The 14351-nt window shown below is 43.1% G+C and overlaps 1 protein-coding gene across 2 annotated transcripts in view; it reads right to left on the bottom strand.

The window, feature by feature from the left end:
- The window catches only part of mrpl28 (mitochondrial ribosomal protein L28), a 38980-nt gene that overhangs the window by 23558 nt on the left and 1071 nt on the right, over nucleotides 1–14351 (bottom strand). The window contains exons 2-6 of one of the 2 annotated variants that reach the window (XR_004560418.1): nucleotides 13430–13735; nucleotides 13033–13185; nucleotides 12805–12939; nucleotides 12599–12685; nucleotides 9811–9956 (exon numbers count right to left, since the gene is read on the bottom strand). Coding sequence is in view for 1 of the 2 variants with exons in the window: in XM_034169227.1 (XP_034025118.1) it covers nucleotides 9864–9956; nucleotides 12599–12685; nucleotides 12805–12939; nucleotides 13033–13185; nucleotides 13430–13714 (753 nt within the window). In the remaining variant the exon portion in view is untranslated. Of the gene's footprint in view, nucleotides 1–9551; nucleotides 9957–12598; nucleotides 12686–12804; nucleotides 12940–13032; nucleotides 13186–13429; nucleotides 13736–14351 lie in introns of those variants that run through there. The other variant, XM_034169227.1, reaches the window with a different exon arrangement.

Consider the following 14351-nt stretch of genomic DNA (forward strand, 5'->3'; position numbering starts at 1 on the left):
ACAGTAGATGTCTTAGAAAACAAACCAAAACCACTATCATGAACAGTTTGTGAATTTCTTTAGCTGTAAAGTGTGGTAAGCAATTGTGTCTCATTTTCTCAGTAGGCAACTTTACCTATTTAAAATCACTTTGCGCCATCTAGGGGACAAATAAGGACATTACTGTACTTTCTCTAGTGCTAGTGCATCATCCATTCATCCATTTTCTTCTGCTTTATCCGGAGTCGGGTCACGGGGGCAGCAGCTCAAGCAAAGCCGCCCAGACCTCCCGATCCACATACACCTCCCCCAGCTCCTCCGGGGGAACCCCAAGGCGTTCCCAAGCCAGCCGAGAGATGTAGTCCCTCCAGCGTGTCCTGGGTCTTCCCCGGGGCCTCCTCCCGATGGGACATGCCCGGAACACCTCTCCAGCGAGGCGTCCAGGGGGCATCCAGAAAAGATGCCCAAGTAACCTCAACTGGCTCCTTTCAACGTGGAGGAGCAGCGGCTCGACTCCGAGCTCCTCCTGAGTGACCGAGCTCCTCACCCTATCTCTAATGCTGCGTTCACACCAAGCATGACGTGAGCGACAGTAGCGACAGGTTGCCATGTAATCACTATGGAACGACGCGTTTTGGGGCCAAGTCATGCAGTGCAACGCGATGGACGCGAGTGAAGCGATTTTGAGTGATTGGCACGTCATGTCACCCTCCTCCCCAAGTTGTAAAAGCTGAACTTTTTCATCTCGTCGCGATGACCAATCAGGGACTGAATATGTAGTGAAGTGGAGATGTCTGGAGTTTGACTGAAGATGTGAGCATGTCCTGTATCTGGTAGCAGCCTGTGAGCAGGACTTATGCCTCTTTTGTCCTTTATTTCACAATTATGACAGAGTTTTTGGAGTGAGCAGCAGCACCACAGCAGCGGGAGCGGAGGTTTTTTTAATTTTTATTTTGTGTGTGCGCGCGAGCAAATCGTCCATGGAGATTATTTTACTTATTAATTACACAGATGTATAATAAAGCAAATGGTGACTGGTTTCTAAAAGGGGATAGAGAATCAAAATCATCTTTTTCATGTTTTTGGTATTAGTTCAGAGTCTCCCCGCTGTGGGCAATACACACGAAGTACCAGCAACTTTCAGAACCTCTGTTTCAAGCATTTCTCCTTTTTTGAACTGCCCCTAGAAAACAGGCCAATCCGTTTTTGAGAGAAACGTTACGTCACTTTTTCACCAATAGCCCCCCACACACACACCCCCACACCCTTTCACACACGCCCCTTCGAAATTAATGATTCATAAGGTTGTGCCCACCCATTCCTACCACTGGAAGAGGAGCAATGGCGAGCTACAGGTGTGCCTTCCCAGGCTGTCATAGCGGACTACGATCTTTACATATTCTTCCCACAGAAAGCAATGTACGCGATCAATGGCTTTTATTCATTTTTAACCGAATCCCCAGTACATACAACCACCGACTATTTCTTTGCTCTACGCATTTCATGGAGGACTGTTTCACAAACCTTGCACAATTTCGAGCTGGCTTCAGTCGGCATTTAATACTCAGTAGAGGGTCAGTTCCGACTTTGCGACAAAATCAACCCCAGCAATCAGTACAGCCTGTAAGTATCAAATTTTCTTTTGTTTTAAATTTGTTTTTAAATTTATTTCGGATCGTTTTTTAAATTATCATTATTATTTTGTGACTGGACTTTATGTCACAGAAAGCGGCCGTCATCCAGACGCAGCTCGTGCAGCAAATAATGATACTCCCTGAATTGGGAACGTCTCATGACGTTTGTCAGCTTTCCACAACAACTCGCTCTGTGTGATCAAGGTCCGTCATGTTAACTTGACTGACAACCGGAGCCGGCGAGCGTAATGGAAGCTCCTCCTATTTGATGATGCACCGGGGCGAATTTTCGCAGCAAAAGCAGAGCAACACACCGGGCGAAGGAGGCACGTCCATCGCCACGCGACCCCCACAAATTTGTAGCATCTGATCGCGCCTGGTGTGAACGCGGCATAAGGGAGCGCCCAGCCACCCTGCGGAGGAAACTCATCTTGGACGCTTGTACTTGCGATCTCGTTTTTTCGGTCATGAGCCAAATCTCATGACCATAGGTGAGGATCGGAACATAGATCGATCGGTAAATCAAGAGCTTTGCTCCCCTACTCAGCAATCTCTTCACCACGACAGTCCGATGCAGCGACCGCATCACTGCAGATGCTGCACCAATCCGTCTGTCGATCTCACGCTCCATTCGTCCCTCACTTGTGAACAAGACCCCGAGATACTTAAACTCCTCCACTTGAGGCAAGGACACTCCACCGACCTGAAGAGGGCAAAGCACCTTTTTCCGGTCGAGAACCATGGCCTCGGATTTGGAAGTGCTGATTTTCATCCCGGACGCTTCATACTCGGCTTCAAACCGCCCCAGTGCACGCTGAAGGTCCTGATTTGACGAAGCCAACAGAACCATATCATCCGCAAACAGCAGAGATGAGATTCTGTGGTTCCCAAACCAGACCCCCTCTACACCCTGGCTGTGCCTAGAAATTGTCCATAAAGATAATGAACAGAACCAGTGACAAAGGGCAGCCCTGGCGGAGGCCAACATGCACTGGAAATAGGTTTGACTTACTACCGGCAATGCGAACCAAGCTCCTGCTGCGGTCGTACAGGGACCAGGTAGCCCATAGCAAAGGACCCCGGACCCTGTACTCCCGGAGCCCACCCCACAGGGTGCCCCGAGGGACACTGTCAAATGCCTTCTCCAGATCCACAAAGCACATGTGGACTGGTTGGGCGAACTCCCATGAAGCCTCGAGCACCCAATGGAGCGTATAGAGCTGGTCCAGTGTGCCGCGACCAGGATGAAAACCACACTGCTCCTCCTGAATCCGAGGTTCGACTATCGGTCAAATTCTCTTCTCCAGTACTCTGGAATAGACCTTACCAGGGAAGCTGAGGAGAATGATCCCCCTGTAGTTGGAACACACCCTACAGTCCCCCTTCTTAAACAGAGGGACCACCACCCCGGTCTGCCAATCCAGAGGCACTGTCCCCAACTGCCACACGATATTGCAGAGGTGTGTCAGCCAAGACAGTCCCACAACATCCAGAGATTTAAGGTACTCAGGATAGATTTCATCCACCCCAGGAGCCTTGCCACCGAGGAGCTTTCTAACCACCTCGGTGACTTCGGCCTGGGTAATGGATGAGTCTGCCTCTGAGTCCCCAGTCTCTGCTTCCTCTTTGGAAGATGTGACGATGGGATTGAGGAGATCCTCGAAGAATTCCTTCCACCGCCCGACAACATCCCCAGTCAGGGTCAACAGCTCGCCACCCACACTGTAGACAGTGCTGGTGGAGAGCTGCTTCCGCCTCCTGAGGCGTCGGACGGTTTGCCAGAATTTCTTCGAGGCCGACCAATAGTCCTCCTCCATGGCCTCCCCGAACTCCTCCCAGACCCGGGTTTTTGCCTCTGCGACCACACAGGCTGCGGCACGCTTGGCCTGCCGGTACCTGTCAGCTGCCTCCGGGGTCCCACCTACCAACAAAGACAAGTAGGACTCTTTCTTCAGCTTGACAGCATCCCTTACTTCCGGAGTCCACCACTGATTTTGGGGATTGCCGCCGCGACAGGCACCAGAGACCTTGTGACCACAGCTACGAGCGGCCGCATCGACAATGGAGGTAGAGAACATGGTCCACTCGGACTCCATGTCTCCAACCTCCCCCGGGATCTGGGAGTTGAAGACCTCGCTGACAGAGGGTTCCGCCAGTTGTTCCCAGCAGACCCTCACGATATGTTTGGGCCTGCCAGGTCTGACCGGCTTCCTCCCCTCCCAGCGGATCCAACTCACCACCACCCGCTCACCCCACTCCCTTCCCCCTCTGGGATGCAGCGCGGATTTAGCTGCAGCAGCTTCCCATTCCCCCCAAGCTGGCTGCATGACCACGTGTTGCTGCGGCCCCCCCCCCCCACTCACATTTCCTCAATTTGGATGACGGACTGTTTCGAAGTTTAGTGTACATAAACAATCAAGTGTATATGTGCAGTTGTTTTAATTCTGATGTGGGCCATTATTACGTTCAACTAGTAATAATTGTGGATTAATTGCTGTATATTTGTCTGAGGTAATTGGGTGTGAAATGAATTGCCCTTTTAAGGATCAATAAAGTTGTCTGAATCTGAATTTGAGAATAAGCCCTGTTCAGCATGAAGATGATGGAATCCTCCACTCCCATGTTGGGCTGGTATGTGAACTACAGGGCGTCCAGTGATGATTGGACAACTGTGCAGAGGTGCCTCAGGACGATCCTTTCAAGTGACTTCATAACATGTGATGTTAAGGCCACAGGTCTGTAGTCATTCATTGTGTTTGGGTTTTTCTTCTTGGGCACAGGAACCAGACATGAGGTTTTCCACCACTCAGGAACAACCATCTGTCTCAGGCTCAAGTTGAAGATGTGCTGGAAAATCCCACACAGCTAGATAGCACACCCCTTCAGCACTGTGGGGCTGAGGCCGTCAGGAGCGGCAGCCTTTCCCGGACACAGGCGACTAAATTCTTTTCTCACCTCCTCTGCAGTGATGGTGTTGGGAGTCGTCAAGGAGAAGTAGGGAAGAGGTAGTAGTGGCAGGAGGGGAGTGTGGGCAGGTTGGTGGGAGGAGGGACGTGGTGCTAACTGAGGTATGAGGTGAGTGCCCAGTGGAGGGGGAGCAATGAGAAGAGCTGGGGGGAGGGTGGGCAGAGTCCATGTTGTCAAACCTGTTAAAAAACAGGTTTAGCTCATTGGCCTCATGTAGGTCTCCTTACATCATCTGGTCCACCTTCTTACCATGACCAGTGATGGTAGTTATCTCACTCCATGCCTACCTCATGTTGTTCTGCTGGAGCTTGCTCTCCAGATTCTTCCTTCCCCTCTGTGATCTTCTCCCTCAGTTCAATCGGCACCTTCTTCACCTCCTCTCTGTCTCCACTCCTGAATGTAACTTTCTTCCTGTTCAGTGTTGCCTTGATGTCCTTGGTCACCCACGGTTTGCTGCTGGGATAGTGGTGCACAGTCTTGGTAGGGATGAGATTGTATGAGGTGCCCAAACAACACTAACAATCCAGCCTAAGTATATGACAGCCTACAGAAACGTGCATTATGGCCATCCCAGTGGCAGCTGTAGTCAGGTAGGGGTCAATGAAGGGTTACACAAAGGTCAAAATATAAAAATGCTCCAACCATATTGAAAAGTATACAACTTGAACTACCTATGACTGAATGTTACAGAGTTGTGGGTAAAAAGTGGTGACAGAAGGTCAGTTTCAGTTTGTACAGAGGTCAAAAATTAAGAATGCTCCAGTTTTGGTAAAAAGTGATGCAAATTAACAGGTGTACTAATAAGATCCTAACAAGGAATAGTTTATGTATAGTTATCACCTTATTGGAATAATATATGTGATTGAATCGAATGGACACTGACCCTGTTTGACAATTACTTTGTAAACCAAGTATTCAAAACTATCTCTTTTTTTAAATCCTACTGCATACCAATTAGGTCAAAACTGTTGATAAACACCAACACTAATGAGCAATCTAACTGTTTTTTTAATGAACAAATGGGAGCAATCAACAACCACAGTGAAATGCACAAAACCCTTAAAAATACTAAAAACAAGCCTAAAAAGACAAACACGAAGCGGTCCTACAATGCGGTATGGATCATACATAATTAGGCAAAAAACACCCACACATATATACCAGCCTGTTGTCCGTGGGGATCCACGGGCTCTAGATTGGGTAGTATTTATAAAATAGGTAGCTGACATTTTCCAAGGGCAGTAATAAATTATTTAAAGTTTCTATGAGTTGGAATGACTTGTGATTTCAGAATGTTTTAGACCTTAACAGTTTTATATATATATATATATATACATATACATATACATATATATATACATATACATATATATATATACACACACACACACACACTCACACGAGGGTAGGCTGAAAGGTTTTAAGGCTCGCCATGAAGGAATAATGCATTAACTGCATTATAGTGAGCCTTAGAACTTTTCAGCCTACCCTCGTATATATAGTAGTGTTCAGAATAATAGTAGTTGCTATATGACTAAAAAGATTAATCCAGGTTTTGAGTATATTTCTTATTGTTACATGGGAAACAAGGTACCAGTAGATTCAGTAGATCCTCACAAATCCAACAAGACCAAGCATTCATGATATGCACACTCTTAAGGCTATGAAATTGGGCTATTAGTAAAAAAAAAGTAGAAAAGGGGGTGTTCACAATAATACAACCCCTGGCAATAATTATGGAATCACCGGCCTCGGAGGATGTTAATTCAGTTGTTTAATTTTGTAGAAAAAAAGCAGATCACAGACATGACACAAAACTAAAGTCATTTCAAATGGCAACTTTCTGGCTTTAAGAAACACTATAAGAAATCAAGAAAAAAAAATTGTGGCAGTCAGTAACGGTTACTTTTTAGACCAAGCAGAGGGAAAAAAAAATATGGACTCACTCAATTCTGAGGAAAAAAATGATGGAATCACCCTGTAAATTTTCATCCCTAAAACTAACACCTGCATCAATCAGATCTGCTCGTTAGTCTGCATCTAAAAAGGAGTGATCACACCTTGGAGAGCTGTTGCACCAAGTGGACTGACATGAATCATGGCTCCAACACGAGACATGTCAATTGAAACAAAGGAGAGGATTATCAAACTCTTAAAAGAGGGTAAATCATCACGCAATGTTGCAAAAGATGTTGGTTGTTCACAGTCAGCTGTGTCTAAACTCTGGACCAAATACAAACAACATGGGAAGGTTGTTAAAGGCAAACATACTGGTAGACCAAGGACGACATCAAAGCGTCAAGACAGAAAACTTAAAGCAATATGTCTCAAAAATCAAAAATGCACAACAAAACAAATGAGGAACGAATGGGAGGAAACTGGAGTCAGCGTCTGTGACCGAACTGTAAGAAACCGCCTAAAGGAAATGGGATTTACATACAGAAAAGCTAAACGAAAGCCATCATTAACACCTAAACAGAAAAAAAAAACAAGGTTACAATGGGCTAAGGAAAAGCAATCGTGGACTGTGGATGACTGGATGAAAGTCATATTCAGTGATGAATCTCAAATCTGCATTGGGCAAGGTGATGATGCTGGAACTTTTGTTTGGTGCCGTTCCAATGAGATTTATAAAGATGACTGCCTGAAGAGAACATGTAAATTTCCACAGTCATTGATGATATGGGGCTGCATGTCAGGTAAAGGCACTGGGGAGATGGCTGTCATTACATCATCAATAAATGCACAAGTTTACGTTGATATTTTGGACACTTTTCTTATCCCATCAATTGAAAGGATGTTTGGGGATGATGAAATCATTTTTCAAGATGATAATGCATCTTGCCATAGAGCAAAAACTGTGAAAACATTCCTTGCAAAAAGACACATAGGGTCAATGCAATCCAATCCAATTGAAACTCTTTGGTGGAAGTTGAAGAAAATGGTCCATGACAAGGCTCCAACCTGCAAAGCTGATCTGGCAACAGCAATCAGAGAAAGTTGGAGCCAGATTAATGAATAGTACTATTTGTCACTCATTAAGTCCATGCCTCAGAGACTGCAAGCTGTTATAAAAGCCAGAGGTGGTGCCACAAAATACTAGTGATGTGTTAGAGCGTTCTTTTGTTTTTCATGATTCCATAATTTATTCCTGAGTTGAGTGATTCCATATTTTTTTCCCTCTGCTTGGTCTAAAAAAGTAACCGTTACTGACTGCCAGAATTTTTTTATTCCTGATTTTTTAGTGTTTCTTAAAGCCAGAAAGTTGCCATTTGAAATGACTTTAGTTTTGTGTCATGTCTGTGATCTGCATTTTTTCTACAAAATTAAACAACTGAATGAACATCCTCCGAGGCCGGTGATTCCATAATTTTTGCCAGGGGTTGTAGTAGTGTGGCATTCAGTCAGTGAGTTCGTCAATTTTGTGGAGCAAACAGGTGTGAATCAGGTGTCCCCTATTTAAGGATGAAGCCAGCACCTGTTGAACATGCTTTTCTCTTTGAAAGCCTGAGGAAAATGGGACACTCAAGACATTCTTCAGAAGAACAGCATAGTTTGATTAAAAAGTTGAGTGGAGAGGGGAAAACTGTCTGGGGTTACCTGTAAGTGCTGTGACAGTTAGAAGACGTGTGTGAAGCTAATTTATTTGCAAGAATCCCCCGCAAAGTCCCCCTGTTAAATAAAAGACGTGCAGAAGAGGTTATAATTTGCCAAAGAACACATCAACTGGCCTAAAGAGAAATGGACGAATATTTTGTGGGCTGATGAGAGTAAAATTGTTCTTTTTGGGTCCAAGGGCTGCAGACAGTTTGTGAGACGACCCCCAAACTCTGAATTCAAGCCACAGTTCACAGTGAAGCATGGTGGTGCAAGCATCATGATATGGGCATGTTTCTCCTACTATGGTGTTGGGCCTATATATCGCATATCAGGTATCATGGATCAGTTTGGATATGTCAAAATACTTGCCTTATGTTGAAGAGGACATGCCCTTGAAATGGGTGTTTCAACAAGAAATCTTGGTTCCAAACCAACAAAATTTATGCCTCGCAGATGTGAAGAAATCATGAAAAACTGTGGTTATACAACTAAATACTAGTTTAGTGATTCACAGGATTGCTAAAAAAGCATTTTGAACATAGTTTTGAGTTTGTAGCATCAACAGCAGATGCTACTATTATTGTGAACACCCCCTTTTCTACTTTTTTTTTTAACTAACACCCAATTTCATAGCCTTAAGCGTGTGCATATCACGAATGCTTGGTCTTCACACACATCTAACTGTCACAGCACTTACAGGTATCTCCAGACAGTTTTCCCCTCTCCAATCAACTTTTTAATCAAACTACGCTGTTCTTCTGAACAATGTCTTGAACGTCCCATTTTCCTCAAGCTTTCAAAGAGAAAAGCATGTTCAACAGGTGCTGGCTTCATCCTTAATTAGGGGACACCTGATTCACACCTGTTTGTTCCACAAAACTGACGAACTCCCTGACTGAAAACCACACTACTATTATTGTGAACACCCCCTTTTCTACTTTTTTTTTTTTTTTTTTTTTTACTAATAGCCCAATTTCATAGCCTTAAGAGTGTGCATATCATGAATGCTTGGTCTTGTTGGATTTGTGAGGATCTACTGAATCTATTGGTACCTTGTTTCCCATGTAACAATAAGAAATATACTCAAAACCTGGATTAATCTTTTTAGTCACATAGCACTACTATTATTCTGAACACTACTGTAAGTTAGGTTACAAAAGCTTGTGTGTGGACTTTATGACACATTGGTTTACATTTATTTGGAGATATAAAGGTTTGGGGGGGGGGGACTCAAACTCATGATTAAATATTAAGTTGTTTCTGTTAATATAGTAGTAGGTTTCACCTATATTTAATGTGAATCAACAAATTATCAAACTAGCAGAATGATTAGATAGTAAGTGGGAACAAAAACAGGCTTTAATTTAAAAAAAGTTTTATTTTTATTATATATCCTATAGAAAACGTGTATCTCAGTCATTCAAGGAACACACACGCATAATACGCAAACTCCAAAATACAAGCAGGAAAACACTGATCTAATGTGGTTTCTTCCTTTATGCCACTTTGGTTCAGTCACAAAAAAAAAAGTGAAGAAAGTCCTCCCGGGTGTGCATTCAGTACACTCAACATTTCAGCTGAACATTGTGAGTCCCAGCACCACGTGAAGAAGCGTGACACTATCACCTACTTCACTTTACGGTGGGAAATGCAACTCCGCCCTCCTAAGGATGGTAGTCATCATCACTTCTTTTCGAGATGCGGCTCAGAGAGTTTTTGGATCGTCAATTCCCGAACCAGCTTGTTCACGAAGACCTTAAACAACGGCTCAGGCTCCTGGAAGATTATAAAAAAAAAAAGGTCTGGAATAACAGCCTGTAAAAGTCTGAACCCTCAAACTCTTCACAAACTCTGCAGCAGCAGCCGAGAGGGTGATGATTTAACTGACAGACTCCTCCCATCTACTTAAAATGGGTCTAAATCTGTCAAATCAGCTGATGGAGTCTGTGGTTGTAAGGCATCTGTGACGACTATGAAATTCAAAAAAACTGATTCAATAATGGGAGATACTTCAGATTTTTAACCCTCTGAACATCTTTTAATGTTCAGTGAAATGAAGAAACCACTACTGTGATTAATCCTCATGATAACTTTTTTGAACAAGTTGAAAATTGATTGATTGAATTGATCAAAATGTTCTACACTGCTACCATGACAACAGATTACACAGGTTTTCATACCCTGAATGTGTATCAGATCTTTTTTTTTGCCCCCCCAAAAAGTAGACCATCACACAGGAAAGTTACTTTAATCCACAGAGATTTCAGTGTCCAGATTTCAAGCATTTTAGTCAAACAACCGAACATGTGGAAGTCGATTCATTCCAAAAAATTGGAAGGGATTAACTCCTGATACAAATTACAAAACCTAAATCTAAGGATGGCCAAGCTTCTGTTCTCCTACAAGGTGAGTGTCAGCTGTAACACTGTTTTATACGCCGTGACGTGAACTGGATGAAGTAATGTTCATGTTTTTAATTTAATTTTATTGGTTTCGTTTGATATTTGTATCTGCTAGGAGTGGAACAATACTATAATCGCATATCATGATAACTGTATCCGTATCATCTTCTTTTTTTTAAACATTTTCAATTTATTTTCATTTATATAGCACCAATTCACAACAGAGTTGCCTCAAGGCGCTTCACATAAGTAAGGTCTAACTTTACTAACCCCCAGAGCAGCAGTGGTAATGAAAAACTCCCTCTAATGAAGAAACCTCAAGCAGACCAGACTCAAAAGGGTGACCCACTGCTTGGGCCATGCTACAGACACAAATTACAGAACAATTCACAGAAACAATTCACAAAATGAATACACAGGAAATGCTGTTGGTGCACAGGACAGGAGGGTCTCCAGCACAAATACATCTCCCATCTCTGGATGGAGCTGCACCTTAAACAGAGAGAAAAAAAAAACTGAATCAGGCATCAGAAAGACATGAAATACAGTATAATTTGTCAGCATTAAACAACAAGAAAAACAGAAGAAATACAAAGGTGATCACCGGCTACTAGCCCTAAGCTTCACTAAAAGACCCAGAATTTAGGTAAAGTTGAGGCCGCAGCACGCTCTGTTTCCTAATAAAATGAATTAAAAGAGTAAAAAGCGTAAAACAAACCTATACCAGTATGCTAGCCATACGAAAGGGAAAATAAGTGTGTCTTAAGTCTGGACTTAAAAGTCTCCACAGAATCTGACTGTTTTACTGATGCAGGGAGATCATTCCACAGAACAGCAGCACTATAAGAGAAAGCTCTGTGACCCACAGACTTCTTGTTCACCCTAGAGCCACAAAGTAGTCCTGCACCCTGAGAACGTAAAGCCTGGGCCAGTACGTAAGGTTTAATTAGGTAAGCTAGGTAGGGAGGTGCCAGTCCGTGAATAATTTTATAGACTAGTAGCAGAACCTTAAAAGTTGATCTCACTGGGACAGGAAGCCAGTGAAGGGATGCCAAAATGGGTGTAATGTGGTTGAACTTTCTTCTTCATGTCAAAAGTCTGGCAGCAGCATTTTGAACCAATTGGAGAGAGCTAATGCTGGACTGCGGTAAACCAGAAAATAGAACATTGCAGTATTCCAATCTAGAAGAGATGGATCAGGGTCTCAGCATCAGCCATAGACAGGATGGCACGAATCTTCGCTTATTTCGCAGGTGGAAGAAAGCAGTCCTTGTAATATTTCTAATGTGGAGGTCAAAGGACAATGTAGGATCAAAAATTACCCCAAGGTTCCTCACTTTGTCAGTCTCATGTAAGACACACGAGCCTAGGCTGAGTGTTAACTGGTCAAATTGATGCCGATGTCCCACTGGACCAAGAACCATCGTTTCAGTCTTATCAGAGTTGAAAAGTAGGAAGTTTCTAGACATCCAGCTTCTCACTGATGCAAGGCAATCTTCTAAGGATTTTATGTAGATGAGATTACCAGCAGTTATCGGCATGTATAACTGAGTATCATCAGTATAGCAATGAAAGGTAATCCCAAAACGCCGCAATATGTGCCCAAGGGGTGCTATATAAAGGGAGAATGAATGAATGAACTGAGTATCTTGATACCACAAAAATTCAACAACTGCACAGAAGACCTTACCTTTTGCAGAAGAATCCTAATTGACTTATAAAATATACAAATAAGAAACCGATAACATCAAGGACTACAATTCATACTGCAGAACAATCTGTTTCTTTAAAGTTAATTCACCACAGATTACTTTCTACATAATTCATGTGATCAGAGGTGTAACTATGTATTGCAACATATATCAAATCCAAACAAGAGGTGCATCACAATATGTGGAGGTAGTGCATCAACTGACCCCAAGTTTTGACTTATGCACGACAGGGTCACGTTACTCTTTTTCAGTAAATTTCATGTCATTGCATCTTTAAGGCTGTTTGTGATGAAGACTTCACTACCTTGTACTCCAGCAGCCTCTGTTTCTCCACGGCCTCCTCCAGATTTAGCCCCATCCACTCTGCCTCCTCCTCCGGAATCACAAACGCCTTCTCGGGACAACAAAGGAATTGACAAACATTTAGTTTCCTCACATACGTGTAAGCATTCTTCAATATTCAGTCTTAACATAACATACAGTGCTTGATTCCTGAAACAGTTTGTGTACCTTGTACTTGTTGTAGACCGCCTCCCTCTTGACTGGGTCACTGGGGTAAAGCTCTTTATCTTTGCGTGCCAGGCGAAGCAACATGGCCCGTTTCAGGTCCATTCCCAGCTTGGAATTCAAATCTTCTTGTGGTGTCTAAAGACAGTCAAAAATGTTTTGAAAATGTCAAAACAACAAAAAATAATAACAAAATGTGTCTGTGGATGTGGATGGTGAGCCCTTTCTTACTTTGAGGATGTAATAGTCAAATCCAAAGGCGGCATCGATGAGGTCCAGAGCACGAGCCGTGACAGTGATGGTGAACTTATGATCAATGATTTCACTGTACAGGTCTCTTGTGAACAGCTGTGGTTTCCATACCTTCTTCACACGAGTGGACATCTATGTAAAGAATGATTGACAAATACAAAATCGTCACATCTGCTCAATTTTCACCCTCTTGCTAGATTGACTGAAGCTTTCTGTAGCTACTCTTTACTTGCTGATATGACAGGAGTCACTGAAAAACCAATAATGGTGACTTTTACCGAAGCATAAATCAAATTTTGAGGAAACATCTCAGCACTCTCTTTACAGACAGAACATTGTGATGTACTGGAGAAAAAACATTGTGTTACAGACTCACTTTGTCATCATGGGCATATTTATAGCCTGATATCCAGCCCTCTCCTCCCCACAGCCCCTTCTGGGACTCTGGTGGGTAGTAGATTTCAATGGGGACATCCTGGACTCGCTCCTTCTGCCCTGTGTCTGGGTTCAACCTGTACTGGACTCCCATAGGCTTCCAGTGGACTGCAGCGGGCTCTTTTGGCTCGAGAGACTTCAGATAATGTTTTGGTAGCCTGGCATAAATGCCCTCCTTCATTTTCAAAGCATTCCACATTGTTACAGGGTATTTATGAAGCGGCATATTGGATGGTGGGAGTCAAATCTGGAGAAGTAACGTGAGTGAAAAGCGTAATAATCAGGAGAAACACTGACACTCAAATTGAAAATTCACATTAAGTCATCATTTTAAATGTAGTGGTTAGGGCTACAACTTATTTATTAATCAAGTGGCAGTAATAATAAATGCCTATATTCTTCGTGAATAAAATTTCTCAGTCATCAATCAATCAATTTTCAATCAATCAATTTTTTTATATAGCGCCAAATCACAACAAACAGTTGCCCCAAGGCGCTTTATATTGTAAGGCAAGGCCATACAATAATTATGTAAAACCCCAACGGTCAAAACGACCCCCTGTGAGCAAGCACTTGGCTACAGTGGGAAGGAAAAACTCCCTTTTAACAGGTAAGGTTGGAGACAGCTTACCCTACAGCAACTGGGTATCTTTTAAAGCCTCTTCAAAATATTTAGCCACTCAACCAAGAAGAACGATCTTTCTTGTATGTACATGCACAAAATTTGTTCTCTGCATTTAACTTATCCTAATTACAGTTGGACACAATCCAACCACAATGGGTTGCAACCCCATGGTCCTGTGTTATATTCTGGTGAGCTTTTCCTAGAAAAAATGGATATCAATGTTTTTGTTGTAGTTGAT

Source organism: Thalassophryne amazonica, chromosome 4 (genome assembly GCF_902500255.1).
Source record: "Thalassophryne amazonica chromosome 4, fThaAma1.1, whole genome shotgun sequence".
In the NCBI taxonomy this organism is placed as follows: domain Eukaryota; kingdom Metazoa; phylum Chordata; class Actinopteri; order Batrachoidiformes; family Batrachoididae; genus Thalassophryne; species Thalassophryne amazonica.